Source organism: Arctopsyche grandis, chromosome 3 (assembly GCF_051622035.1).
Source record: "Arctopsyche grandis isolate Sample6627 chromosome 3, ASM5162203v2, whole genome shotgun sequence".
In the NCBI taxonomy this organism is placed as follows: Eukaryota; Metazoa; Arthropoda; class Insecta; order Trichoptera; family Hydropsychidae; genus Arctopsyche; species Arctopsyche grandis.
This window is the reverse complement of record NC_135357.1, coordinates 25,814,702-25,829,642: the sequence shown is the minus strand read 5'-3', so window position 1 is coordinate 25,829,642 and position 14,941 is coordinate 25,814,702. Positions and strand designations below refer to the sequence as shown.

The 14,941-nt window shown below is 30.2% G+C and overlaps 1 protein-coding gene across 3 annotated transcripts; it reads right to left on the bottom strand.

Moving 5' to 3' along the window:
• Nucleotides 1-6,663: 6,663 nt before the first annotated feature.
• Ude (Uracil-DNA degrading factor) lies at nucleotides 6,664-14,401 on the bottom strand. 3 transcript variants are annotated; one of them, XR_013260377.1, is made up of 7 exons: nucleotides 13,948-14,401; nucleotides 11,368-11,556; nucleotides 10,395-10,739; nucleotides 9,628-9,935; nucleotides 9,228-9,521; nucleotides 7,063-7,676; nucleotides 6,664-6,984 (listed from the first exon to the last, which is right to left on the bottom strand). XR_013260377.1 is itself a non-coding variant. In XM_077428052.1 (5 exons), exons 2-5 carry the CDS (start codon nucleotides 11,522-11,524, stop codon nucleotides 9,255-9,257), a joined length of 1,077 nt encoding a protein of 358 aa, XP_077284178.1. In that variant the 5' UTR covers nucleotides 11,525-11,556; nucleotides 13,948-14,401; the 3' UTR covers nucleotides 7,946-9,254. The 3 variants fall into 3 exon arrangements, 2 of the variants coding, with proteins under 2 accessions (XP_077284178.1, XP_077284179.1); XM_077428052.1 differs by lacking the exons at nucleotides 6,664-6,984; nucleotides 7,063-7,676 and having other exon boundaries at nucleotides 7,946-9,521; XM_077428053.1 differs by lacking the exons at nucleotides 6,664-6,984; nucleotides 7,063-7,676 and having other exon boundaries at nucleotides 7,954-9,521; nucleotides 10,395-11,025; nucleotides 11,311-11,556; nucleotides 13,948-14,012.
• Between the last annotated feature and the right edge of the window lie 540 nt (nucleotides 14,402-14,941).

The window sequence follows — 14,941 nt, the reverse complement described above, 5'->3', positions numbered from 1 at the left end:
CTTTCATAAATGGAATCCAAGTTCCACAAGCTTTGTCAGCCAAATATTTAGGACTGCATCTTGACTCAAGGCTTACGTGGAGGCATCACATTAAAAAAAAATAGAACAGATTCGAATGAAACAAAGAGAAATGCATTGGCTAATAGGAAGACACTCCAAATTAGACCTACAATGCAAAAAACTGATATACCAGGCAATCGTAAAGCCAATATGGACATATGGCATAGAACTTTAGGGATGCAGTAAGCCATCCAATATCGAAAAAATGCAAAGATGTCAAAACCAGTTTCTGAGGATTATCACCGATGCATATGTGCTACTGTTTCTGCTTCTACTGTTTCTGTTTCTGCTTCTCCTCCTTCTCCTATAAAACCTGCGAAATCTTACAGTCAGGTCGCAGCGCTATCTTCTACTGCTTCACCTCTGCCATCTTCATCTTCAACTACACTTACATCAGCTTCTGCTTCAACATCTGATTATGTTCCTGTCTCTTGTGCTCCTGCTTCTGCTTCTACTGTAGATCCTTCAAATTCGTTCAGTCAGGTCGCTGGGACTTCTTCCGGGAGACTGCCATACACTCGTGGATCTGGAGCACCTGATAAAACTTTACAGGTGGCCACTATTCCGAAATTGAAGAATGTACACGTTTTTAATTTGGCAAATAACTGCACTTGTGATACTGTGAAACAGTTCATATTAAATAAAATTAAAAATAAAAGAATCAACGTTTCTCAGGTTGCTAAAACTGACATGTGCTCGTCATTTAAAATTAGTGTAGATACTGAAACTTTTAATATAATTATCAATCCTGAATTTTGGCCTATAGGTACTGGCATAAGAGAATGGTTATTTCTCAAAAAAATCTCTTCGAAACCGATTGCCCAAACCCGTGACCCGTAACATTAAACTTTATTATCAAAATGTGCGGGGTTTAAATACAAAACTCAAGGAATTCTACAACAACGCCGCTTCTAGATCTATTGACGTCCTTGCTATTACTGAAACATGGCTAAACTCATCTGTACATGATGCCGAAGTACTTGACAGCAGTTTCAATATATATCGCCATGATAGATCTGCCAGAGGTGGTGGTGTTCTTCTAGCAGTTAAAAATACAAATATTATTTCGGTTGAAAGACTTAGTCATCTTGAGGACATTCATGAATGTGTATGGCTAAAACTAAGATTTGTTAACATTCCTTTTTTTATATACATATGTACTATTTATTTTCCACCAAGATCTCCACCAAATATTTATAAGCGATTTTTTGATTTAATTATATCTAATTATTCACATTTTAGTAATGGTCGCATTTTTATATCTGGAGATTTTAATCTGAATTCTTCTAACTGTTTTCCTGATGACCTTAATTTTTTTATATCTTTATTCAACTTAAAACAAATTAATACTATTCGAAACTATTTTAATAATTCCATGTTGGATTTTCTATTAACAAATTTAGATTGTCAGAATATTATTATTTCAAATTCAGTTGATTCCTTGGTTCCTGAAGACAGCTATCATCCTGCTCTTGATATTCATTTAAAATTAACTATAACTTATTCCTCACTTCGTTTAATAAATAACTGTCTTAATACCTCTGTCCTAAATGGATGGTTATTTACAAATGTTGATTTCAAATATTTAAATGATATTCTTTGTAATTGTCAATGGGAGCGAGTTTATGAGTGCAAAGATGTTAATTTGGCCCTCTCTAATTTCTATGACATTATATATTCTATTTTTAATGATTGTTTTCGGTTGAAAGGATTAGTGACGAGTAAAAGGATTTATCCGCCTTGGTTTACTAAAGAAATTATTAATCTCTTAAAAAGTAAATATCAAACACATAAACTCTGGAAGAAATCGAGCAATCCTCTTATCTTAAATAATTTCCGTATTTTACGTACGGAAATTAAGAAATTAATTAATAATGCATATAATGTTTATGTAGTTGATTGTGAAAGTTCCATAGTTAAAAACCCTAAGAAATTCTGGAACTTCATCAATTCTAAACGTGTAAATCGTGTAAAGTCGACCATTATGTACAATGATTCTGGATTGTTAGAGGGTGATCAAAACATTGCTAATGGATTTGCCGACTTTTTTAAATCAGTTTTCAATAATCCTACTGATTCCATGGAACCTACCAATGACTCGGAATTTACTTTCCCCACTTTAGCGATTAATCATCTTGACTCTTCCGATCTGAAATATGGCTTTCTAAAGTTAAAAAATATTTATTCTTCCGGTCCTGACTCCATCCCTAATTACATCCTAAAAGGATGTGAGGTTAGTCTCTTAGAACCTTTAAAATTCATTTTTAATTTAATTCTAAGGAACTCTTCATTCCCCAATTTATGGAAATGCTCTAAAGTAACTCCTATTCATAAGAAGGACGATAAATCTTGTGTAAGGAACTACAGACCAATAACTATCTTGTCAGCGCCAGCCAAAATGTTTGAGGTAATATTACACAGATACATTTTTAATCACTTTCAAAGTATGCTCATTGATCAGCAGCATGGCTTTCGTCCGGCCAGATCAGCTATTACCAACTTGTTATGTTTCTCTAATGACATAACCAGCACTTTGGATTGTAATAATCAAATGGATGTAATATATACTGATTTTGAGAAGGCGTTTGATAAAGTTGATCATAAAATTTTGGTTAGTAAATTAAGTTTTATTGGATTTACTTATAATCTTGTTGGTCTTTTTATTTCTTATTTACAGGATCGACGTCAATTCGTTAAGTTTGGGAGTTGCTTTTCTTATGAGTATGTTGCCACTTCTGGGATTCCCCAAGGATCAAATCTTGGCCCTTTATTATTCCTAATATTTATCAACGATATTCAATCTTCTATTCACCATTCTAAATTTTTATTATATGCGGATGACTTAAAAATCTATAAGAGAATAATTGATTTACCTGACGCTCTTTATTTGCAAGAGGATTTGAATTCTATTTATGAATGGGCTAATGTTAATAAACTTCCCTTCAATATCCTAAAGTGTCGGGTCATTTTTTACTCTCGTTCTCGTTCTCCTATTAAATATCCGTATAAATTTCATGATTCTCTTCTTCAGAGAGAATTATTTATATCTGATCTGGGAATAGTCTTCGAAAATAGTTGGAGTTTCAACATTCACATTGAGAATATCTGTGATAGGGCAACAAAAATCCTTGGATTCGTAATCCGTAATTCGTCCGAACTAGGGCTCACTGCCATTCGTCTCTTATATTGTACATTAGTTCGCAGTGTGCTCGAGTTTGGCTCCATTATATGGTCTCCCTATCAACTTCGTTACTCTCTAATGTTGGAACGAGTCCAAAGGAAATTCCTTAGATTTTTATATCTGAAAACATTTGGATTTTATCCATATCTGTTCCCTAGTGCCTTTGTCTTGGGATCTTTGGGTTTCAACTCCCTGGCAAAGAGAAGAGATTTATTTCTTGGGAAACATTTCGTAAAATTACTTAGAGGAGAGATTCACAATCCCACTATCCTGGAGAAACTAAAATTCTGGGCCCCGGAAAATCGTAGAGTTTTAAGAAAACATGATATATTTTTACCAATTAGGGCTAAATCAAACGTGCTCATGAACTCCCCCCTCTCGAGAGCTGTTCGACTCCTTAACTTACTGGCACAATACTTGGACCTATTCGATGCCAGTTATGTTGAGTTGGTGGAACACATCCTAAATAGCACGATATAAATTTTTCAATCTTATTTCTTTGTTTTTATTTTGTGTACATATTTTTTACTTGATTTTTATTATTTTTTTATGATGTTTTTTTTTATTTATGATTTTTATTATTTTCTTATGTTTTTTTTTTTATTTATGATTTTTATTATTTTTTTTTATGATGTTTTTTTTGTAATTTTTATGATTTTTATTATTTGTATTAAAATCACATTGACGCTTTGGGGCAACCTGTCAAGTCTCTGTGGTATTGATTTTTTAAAATAAAATAAAATAAATAAAATATCGCTTCGTCACAAATAAAGAGATCCACAAGGACCTTAAAATCCAAAAAGTAAAATAAGTCATCCGAAAATGCGCCGGGAGGCACGAGTTGAGACTGCACCGTAACCCTAACATAGAAGCGTTGCAGCTATTGGACACAACTCACCAGCAGAGGCGCTTAAAGCGAAAAAAGCCTCACGAATTGGTGTTCTGAATGTGAGAGATTCAGAAGCCCAATTCACAATTTTGGGGACGGAGTGATGATTCCGTAGTGCCCGTACATGATCTGAAGAGCAACGATATCACTGGTGATGATTTATCGGGAATCGATAAGATGGCACCAAAAAAAGAAAAAAGGAAAAAAAAAAATTGTTTATTTATTTTTAACTCTAGCAGTGGGGTTGGAAAACCTTTTTAACCAGTTTTCTGCCGGTCCCAAGCCCGGAAAAAGGAGGATGGTAACCCGTTTTTTAATATTTTTTCTAGTGGCGCTTAGAAAAAAATTATCCCGGCGTAAGTAAGTAAGGCGTTAAAAGTAAGGCCGGCACTGTACCTATACTAGGGTTTCTGATTTCCCGGGACACGGGATGGAGTCCGGGATCGGACTCCATCCCGTGTCTTCTCCCATCCCATTTTTTTACATGTGTCCCGGGATCCCGGGAATCCCGGGACACATGTTAAAAAACTTTTTTTTTTCAATTTTATATATTTTTTATTAATAAAAAAATATTTATTTATTTACAAAACAATACATAATATATCTGTTAACTTGAAAAGATTTAATTATAAAAGTGAACTTATTTAAAGTAGCTTCTTAAGAATACTAAAATATTTAAATCAGGATCCGAAAGTCTAATTCTAGATTTGGTCCAAAAATTTCCAGCATTGAAAAATACTCTATCAGTTTCGATCAAAGTTGGTTTTATTGTTAAAAGGGACAAAAACAATTTTTACTAACCTCTTCTTATTTTAAATTATCGGTTTTTTCTCTTGTCAGCATGTATATTTTAATTTTATTTCTTACAAGAAGGATATACTCGCTTCATAATAGTTTCACCGTAGGATATATGTACGTTCGCTTTTATTAAAACATTTAAAAAATGTTTTGTTCGGTATAAAATCTGAATTATTTAAAATTTGTGTTAAAAAAATCAGTTTTAGGCTTCTTCTTTCTTCGATTTTAAAAATTTGAGAATGACTGATTGATTTTTTCTAAATCCAATTCCCGGGATTAAAGTGAAGAATTCCCGGGACACGGGACAACAAAAATTCCGTGAATTCCCGGGAATATCTGTCCCGGGTCGACCCGGGTCAGAAACCCTAACCTATACATACATATTTGAGTAATATATTTTGTGGCAAATTCGTATTCGGATGTCGGCGACTACCATAGGTAGACATAATTGATAGCCCGTGCGAATTCTGCCCTAACATGGGCAAGCCGAAACAATTTTTCGAGTCCGAGTCCCTTTGCCCTCTACTTTCCCCTCCATTATTGTCTGTTCCATTCTAATTCCATTGTTCACCGCTTTTCATATGAAGAATCCCTATCTTTTTGTAAAGCATCTGGAGAACAGTTTCGTTCTTCACATGTTCCTTTCAGGAGATCTATAATATCCGCCGGTAACACCACATGTCAAATGACACTATCTTGTTCAAACTTGTCACTTGAGAAATATAAGAAGTATCAAAAACAAAATTCAACGTACACATACCGGCTGCGAAAACATTTCGATACATGCTTTATCGCAAATGTAGAACATTTTAAAAAGTTTTATTTTTTTTTACAATTATATGTACAATATTTCCGGTTGTTAGATTAATATTTTATAATTTTTTTATAATTAAAACTTCATATTATTAAAATAATAGTATAAAAATATGAAGACCTAGAAGAAGAATAGTAAAAAATATCTTGGCCCAAATAAAATAATTAAATGTTGCTTTAAAAAAAAAATACTACGAAAAATCGTGTGGTCACGAAATTTTTAACTTCAGAAAAAGGAAAAATTTAATTTAAAATTTTAAGTTATGAAAAAAGTTATTTTTTTTATTTACATGATATTGAAAAAATAATTACACTGGAATTTTGTTGTAATGAGCTTAAGTTCGAAAAAATTAGTAAAAAAAAAAGCGAGCAAGAGTTACATAATTACTACCGATTGCCTGATCTAATTTATTATGCTACATAATATTAAGCCCCCCCCCCCCCTCCCTAATTTAAAGAAGTACAAATGTATTGAGAAAAAAATATTAAATCAAATTTACAAATTTTAATTTTAATTTAATGCCTCAGGTGAAACATTTTTCAATAAATAGAAAAACGCAATATGCAGCCTCCCCCCCCCCTTAGAACTCCTGGCTATGACCGTGTTAAAAATGTATAAAAAAATATTTTTGGCAAACATTTATTTTTTAGTTGTCAAAGCATACGAACATAACAACAGTTGTACTTTCAGGTGTTTTCAGATGTATTTGTTCGGTACTTTTTGTATACATATGTATATGTATGTACATATGTACATACAATACATATGTATATTACATGTAAAATGTATATGATAAATACATAAAATGTACTCTTGATATTGTACATTTTACTTGAATAATTAAAAAAACATTTGCATTTTTATTATTCAAGTAAAAAAATGTACATATGTTCCTACATTTTATATACAAAATAAAACAGTTGAATTTTAAATATTTTTATTTAAATAAAATTTTCAATTTATTTAAAGCGGATTCAAAGGTTGAACATTGAATTTAGTTACAGTTAATTGAGGCTTTTTTGAAAAAATATTTCTTAGAATATTGTAAATCATGGAAGGATCTTTGGAACTTGGATATTTTACTGTCATGGGGAAGCCCATTCGTATTATAGCTTTATTTGGGTCGATCGGGTCATTTTTAATTTCTAAGTAAGGTTTTGGTATGTTCTTGATATCCCTTGGGTATATAATTTTGATATCATTAAAACACTTCGAGTTGGTTGGTGTTCCAATTGTTGCTGCCTGGAAATATTAACAAGAAATAAAATGTGGTTTCAAATGTCAATTAAATAATTATTTATCTGTTGAAATACTTCATACAATGAATAGCAGCACAGCTGAAGACAATAAGAATAATTTTGACATATTTTTCTGCTGAATTTCCTTTTCACTCCTAAACACAAATATATGTAACCTCAAAATTAAAATAAATAATCAATAAAAGAAAATTATCCATTAATTATGGTCATACAATTAATGGATAATTCAGATTGATGAATGTTTTAAAAAATCAGTCTGTATATACATACATACATACATACATACGCAATATCTGTCGTATAATTTGAAAAATACACATTTAAGCAAAAATAAACACACCTGATACAATTGAAGGTTTACCTGAAACTGACTAAAAAATTAATTGAATCCCACTTTTTAAAATTAATTTTATCGGTATTGATATGTAAATATTGCGTAAAATAAAATACCTACCTCGCGTTTCTAGTGGTTAATGAATTTTATAACTACAAAATCATACATAATTTAGATGACATCCTAACTTCGATAGTTAAAATTCATAATTATCCATTCGATTAACTATTCTTGCGAAATTGCTTCAATCATCATTCAATGTGATAATGATGTGTACATATGTTTAGACTCCTTAGTGTAATGAGTTATACATCCTATTATAAAATACCCATCTGAATGATCTGCAAAAGAAATTAAAGGAACTTTGTGAATGTTTAGTTAATTTGTAAATCTGTCGTTGTTTGTAAAGTGTGATTATATAAGAGTAAGTATTTATTTATATGTATGTATGTATATGTACATACGAATAAGAAATAATTTTTCAAGAAAGTAATTTTAAAAAATATTACTCTAAATATTCTCCATGTTTTGTACAAAACTTGTGACAAGCATATTTTTTAAATAATCAAATCGTATAGGGAAAAAAATCAGGAACAATTAAAACTCTGAATGGAAACAGAAAGGATTTTAATTTAATTCATTTTTTTTGCACGAATACAAATATTAAGAGATTTTCAGATATTTCCACAAAATTACAAAGTTTCGATGGTACATGAAAGAGATGATTTTCTGAAAAAAGATTTTTAATCTTGTATTTTTTTCCTATATTCTAATATATGTACATACATATGTATGTAGGGTGTACATATATTAGAATATAGTACATACATACATATATACATATGTACATATGTACATATTATATAAGGGTTTTTTTTAATTCTTTCCAATATCACCTGACTGAATAATAATGTTGCGTTTTTTGTAATTAAATTTATATTAATTAAAATAATTAATTAATTTTAAAAAAAAATGTAGCTTAATTGAAATGAACTTAAAACTAAATTGTATACTCAACTGGAACATTATATAATATCAGAAACAAATATGACAACCTTATTTATTGCTGTAAAAATAAATTAATATGCATGTGCAATTTAAAATGTTAATGCCTGGTAATATGTACATATATTTGCTCAAGTGCGCAGTAACAAATAAAAAAACTTTCTCAGGACTATCTATCACTGCATCACGACCAAGAAAATAAATTAATTAATTAAAAAAGTGTCATTTGTCTAAATAGATACATATCATGAAAATATAGTCATTCAGTGTTGTGCCCAAGTTCCACGGCGTTGATAGTTCAAAAACATACATACACACTTTTACTGACTGATTTTTAAAATTCAACCGATAAATATTCTGAGTGTATTAATTATTGTTAAAGCATAACAAATTATAACAATTTTATAAAAAAGACCTATTTATTAATATTGTAATAATGAATTTTATCATAATGATAAAATTCTACACTATCATGTAAAAATTCTTATATGTACATGTTTTTACTTATTTATATAAGAATCGCACATTTTATATTGCATTAGAATATAAACTATATCAAATTAAATAAAAAATAAAAAATTGAAATTAATAAAATTTTGGAAACTAACAATATTGCACATATGGTAAGAATTTTTTGTAATTCATATTAATAGTTTATAATTCATACGAACAATGAAATCTGCTCTACATACTTTTAAATATGTATGTACCTAATGATAGTAAGCCGTTTATAATTAGTCATAAACAAAAATATAAATAAATAAATGCAAGTATAATTATGTATGTCCATTGATTTTATGATTAACAGGGTAAGCAGTGGCTGTTTTATTGGTCAATAAAAAAATTATTAACCTGTTTAATAAACTTTTCCATACTATAATATTTACATAATTATTTATAATAAACCATCTGTTTTATTTTGCTTTTTTTGTTGGGGAATCGTCATCATTGGAGGATCCGCTGCTGCTGTGCTTCCTTTTTTTATTATTTCCACTCTTTCTATCATCTTTCTGTTTATTTCCATTTGAAGAATTTTCATCTTTCATTTCAATATCTCCATTAGGAGGAATTATTTTAATTTTTTTCATTCTTTGCTCTTGCGGACTGTACGCCCACAAAATCATTTTTAAATGATCTTTCGTCGGATTTCCATCATCTTCAAATAAATCTACATCGCCTAACTGAAATTAATATATATACATATATATAGTATATGTGTACGTACATTATTTTGTAAAGTTTTATTTCATATATTTTCAATGTTATCTCAATACATGTTTTTTATACCTTTTTTTTCAAAGACTTCAGTTCTTTGTTTCTGATTATATCCCAAGATAATTGAGTCTCAGTGTCCTCTTGAGTTCTTAATTTTTTATATTGTCCTTCGACTGATTTATAAACTTCAAAAAATGATTTTTCCTTGGATAAATTCATATCATAATGTTCCACTAGGCACATACAGCTTTCGATGACTGACAATGGTAAATATGTCATATTAGCTTTTGATAAATTAAGTTTTTCAAAATTATCCAAAAACTTTTCAAAAACTTCAACTGCATTTTTGATATTTTGAAGTTTATCTTTATCTTTAGTGCCTGAAAAATAAAACATTATAATTAATTTAAAATATTATAATGGATTTTAAACAAATTTTTTCCTGAATTTTAATCGTAAGTGAAGTATAAAAGAGGTACATATGTAAAAATAAAGTTAGTTCATTTGACAACATATTGCTAAAACGCACATTTTATCCTATCGTTTATAATGTGAAAATGTTGACAAATATAACATCAGAATTTTATATGAATTGAAAGAGCTATGATTGATACTTGCATATGTACATACATAATCTAAATAACTTTTTTTATTACAAGCTTCATATCAGGCTGATTTCGATTTTTCGTCTTGTTATTATGAATAAGTTTATTTTTGTACATTTTTTTTTATATTAATTGATTCCATTTTCACATAAAATGACTAATATTATATATGTAGGTGAATGTGTATCTTTTCATAATAAGCATTTAAATGGGTATATAAAAAATCGTAGTTACACGTCAGTACGCGCTTTGCTCTTCCGATTAATCCCTTCACTGCTAGTTTTTGATAATCAGGATCTCTTCCATCAAGTAATTTAATGGTTTCCAAAGCTTTTTCTTTATCCTTGAAGCCTAAGCCAGGAACTGTATCAGATGAGTTGTCTTCTTTTCCTTTGGTATCAGTGTCTTTTCTTTTTTGATCTGTATCATCTTCAGCACTACTAGATGATTTCTTTTCTGATTTTGAAGAACTTTTCTTTTTATCATCTGTACCCACAGATTTCTTTTTATCATCAATCCAATTTTCAAATACTTCTATAGCTTCAGATATGTTTTTCAATTTTACTTCATCTTTTGTTACTATAATAAAAAAATATATGAATTCATTCAAAAATATAAATATATACATATATTATACTACCATTGATTCTGCAATGTTTAACATTCCAATTCATATTTGATTTTCAGGTAATATGGGATAATAAAAGATAAAATGAAAGCTACCATGTATCAGCAAATGACAAATTTCTTAGCACAAACACGAAATTCCCATTACGAAATTGAAATTTCATTGCTGAAATATTCATAACCTTTCAATATGTATTTTAATTTTTTGAATCCAATTATAATTAGGTCGTTTTCATACCTGTAAGTACATACAAGATATATGTATATGTATTTTAAAAATATACATATAATGTATTAGGCAAATTTTAATAGGTAAGTATTTATATACTTGTAAATTTTTATTTTATTTTATTTATATATTTATACCAGCAAGGCCTATCAGGTAAACCCAATGCGCCTTCCTGGCCAATTACAAAAAAAATCGAGTATGAAAACTTTTAGCGAGAGAAGAACATTTGGTCCTTTTAATAGTTCTAATTGTTATGTAAAATACAACTTCCTGAGATATAAATAATGTACATACATAGTAGATTTTGCAGAATCAATGATATTTTTTAATGTCCTATGATTAATCTATTACATTTTAACGTCCTTTTAGCTCTTCCTAGAAGTCCTCGAACTGTGAGGCCCTGATAGGACGTTGTTTCCTTCTCCAGGAGTCGTAATGTTTCTAATGCTTTGGCTTTATCCTTAAATCCAAATCCAGAATCTTCCTTTTTATCTGAATCTTTTCCCATTGTTTCTTATGTATTGTCGTATGATTTCAATTCTGAAAATGACAATTGTTTAATTTACAAAATGTCGTTGACCTGGTGAGTGACTTTGATATACATATATATATATATATATATATATATAGAGTTATTACCGATTTCTTAAAAACACGTTTGGCTATTTAAAAAACAAACACATCCATATGTACATTCAATACAGTATGCTTGAACAAACTTTTTATTTGTATGACCTAAATAACTACATATTATAAATTTTCAAGTTGAATAATATCTTAAATTCAACAGATTGTTAATATATTGACATGTGCATTTGAATTTAGAGCTACATATGTACATATGTACCATTACAAGGTGGGTAACACCTTTTATATTACCTCTTATTAACCTCTCCTTAAATGAATATAAATAACATTGTATGTAGAAAACCGTTTAGCAGTGTTGAAATCTCTCAATGTTGAATGATGTCACCATTGAAAATGGCCAATGACATAATGTGAAAATCAATAGATTCTCAAACCGCCTATAAGTTTCAATACGAAACGTGAGTTGAATGAGTAATAAACAAATCGGGAAAGAAATATGTAGAACGTTATGTCATAGTCTAATATCAAAATATTTTACATATTTAAATAGCAGGTATTGACGATAAAAATCGATAAATTAAAATGAATGTAATAAAATGTTATATTCTATTCTTGAAGTGAGTGTTACAACATAAGTGTTGATTTTCGTGTTTAATGCAACATTCGTAATAAATCTAATATTTACGTTAAATCAGAGCAATGGCGTAAAAATACGGCCACAAACAATGCCAAAGCGTTTGTTGCTTTAGTTCGGAATTAATTTGTTTTAAATTATCACTGAATTCATTTGGCACGAAAAAATATTTCGGTCCGTATGGTTTCGTGTTAAATGATTTTATTTGCATTTTGAGTATTTAAAATTCGATGTTTTCAATGTTTTTCGTAGTGATATTTTACGAAATATTACATATACATATAAAAATTTGATATTGCTTTAAATAGAGTAAAGAAATTGAAGAGATTGAAATGGCAATGGCAATGGGCGGGCCACGTGGCTAGGAGATTGGACAAAAGAAGTGATTGAATGGTACCCGAGAGAATGCAAAAGGGTAAAAGGAAGACCGCAGGGAAGATGGGTAGACGAAATTAGGAAAATGTGCGGGGTGAGATGGATGAGAGTTGCGCAAAACAGAGACGATTGGAAGCGTGTTGGAGAGGCCTTCATCCAGCAGTGGATAGTGTATGGCTGTAAATGATGATGATCATAGAAATATACATACATATGTACATATGTATTTCGAATTGAATTTGACGTTTTTTAATAAGTAAATCTAAACATACCGTTTTCGTAAGATGATATTTAAGTTTATATATAGGCTTAGCATCTATTGTATATAAAAATAGTCGAGTTGAGATGTTTTTACTTTTTTTTGTGAAATTTGTATAATCAAACAGTTGAATAAATATTTTAGCGTTTTATTTTTCTACCTACTCATAGCTTTTTTGTTTCGAATGCTTACACGAAAGAATAAATCACTCAGTCAGAGTGAGGTCGAGGCCGCATGATATCATCGAAAATATTTAGTTTGAGAAACATACGATATACCCATCTACATATTAGTCAATAATTCATTTCATACAGCCTTTACATGTAACGGATTATGGAATAGCATTCAGTAGCTTTCAGCAGGAAATAAAAGATAATTTCATTCTTAATGATAGCGGAAAGTTAAATTATAATAATTAAGGTTATCAAACAAGTATGTATGTATAGTGGATTCGTAATAAATACAGAAATAGTCTAAAAAAAAAAAATGCTCACACTTTGTATAATAAATTATTCTGGTTGACCTATTTACCAACTAAATATTTTTATCTTAGAGATTACAAACTGTTGCTCTCATAAAAACGCCTCTAAGCTGAGTAATTTAGAATTGACATAAATTTTCCTTATATGCATTTAAATACTAAATTACAAATCTAACTGAACTTCATCTTAGAATTTGGACCATACGTAACATAAGAGTTATTATAGTAAATCCTACTCAGAATTTTATGCAATCGCGATCTAACGGATAAATTTTTTGCATTACTTTTTCTATGAATTTTCATTTTTCTCTTAATAAGATTCAATGCGAACTTTGTACCGTTTATAAAATCAATACCCGAAATCACAGACTAAACGCAAAGAATCGACTTCGAATATGTGGGGTTCTGTCTCTTTTTTTTTATAATTTGATGAATAATTTGGATACGATTTTAAGTAGACTACCGTTTTTTCGCGCAGTCTGAACCCGACAAATTCCACAGGAAGTCTATTGTATGTGTTTAGTCGATGTCTAGCATATTTATACTTATGATAGCCCTAGTTAGCCTAAATAAGTCCAACAATCGAATACATACGATTTGAATTGTTGACGTGTGTCTTTGCAAAGCGTGCCGCTTCGACTGTTTACAACACAGCGAATGAGAGCCAGTAAAAATAAACGTTTCCCATAACATGCTCGCATACGCCAATAATTTGGCAATTCTCTATTATTACGCATGAGTTTTATTTAGGAGGAAAGATACGCACATTCCACTTATATATTTGTATGTGTACATGTCGTCAGTCCGGAAGAAAAACGTCACAAGTAAAAAAAAAACGATTTTTGAGTTATCGATTGGATACACTCTTCTTTTCACTAGAGAAATATCATTTGTCCAGTTCAAGTTACGGTTAACACATGGCAATAGTATTGTTTTTCATGTTACTAATTTATTTCACTAGTAGGAAAGTGTTCACCAAGTTCAAACTTCAATCGTCTCTACTGAATTGTAGTATGCGGTATGCTGTACGTGGGATATTTTTTTAGACAGTTTTAAACATACAAAAAAAATATTTCGTAAATGCGGTATCATGCGTTATATATGTACATGGGATCGTCTATTCGTTGGAGCGGTCTCGTTGAAATTCTATAGAATTTTTTACATGTACTAACTTGACGGTGATATATACCAATTCGACTCTTCGGACGGAGGTTGACAGTGATCGATAACGGTGTATCCCATATTATACTAGATAAGTAGAAACGGAAAAGTATTCCGTTTTTAGATGACAATGGAGTTTTTTTGGTAACAGATGTGCATTGTTGGGTAAAAGTGAGAACGCTCGACAGGAAAAGCGGGGCTAGATGTTGGTTGCCATTTTGCCGGTGCCAGACATGAGTTCAAAGAAGTGATCACTTCTTTGAAGACTTTGCTCACACATTTGGTCACATATTGTTGTATCTGCCAGATATATGTTAAAAGATTTGATCAACTAGGCAGGCACACAAACATTTGGACTTTTATCCCTTTGATGTGCGCTAAAAAACCGACACGGAACGGCAAAGCGCACTTAAGTGATCAAATATGT

Excerpts from the sequence above, each read along its gene's own strand:
- Ude (XM_077428052.1), bottom strand. The coding sequence starts at position 11,524 with ATGGGAAAAGATTCAGATAAAAAGGAAGATTCTGGATTTGGATTTAAG. Across the intron at positions 9,936-10,394 it reads AGCAAAGCGCGTACTGACGT|GCACTAAAGATAAAGATAAA; the intron begins GTAACTACGATT and ends TTTATTTTTCAG. Across the intron at positions 9,522-9,627 it reads TGAAGTCTTTGAAAAAAAAG|TTAGGCGATGTAGATTTATT; the intron begins GTATAAAAAACA and ends TATTAATTTCAG.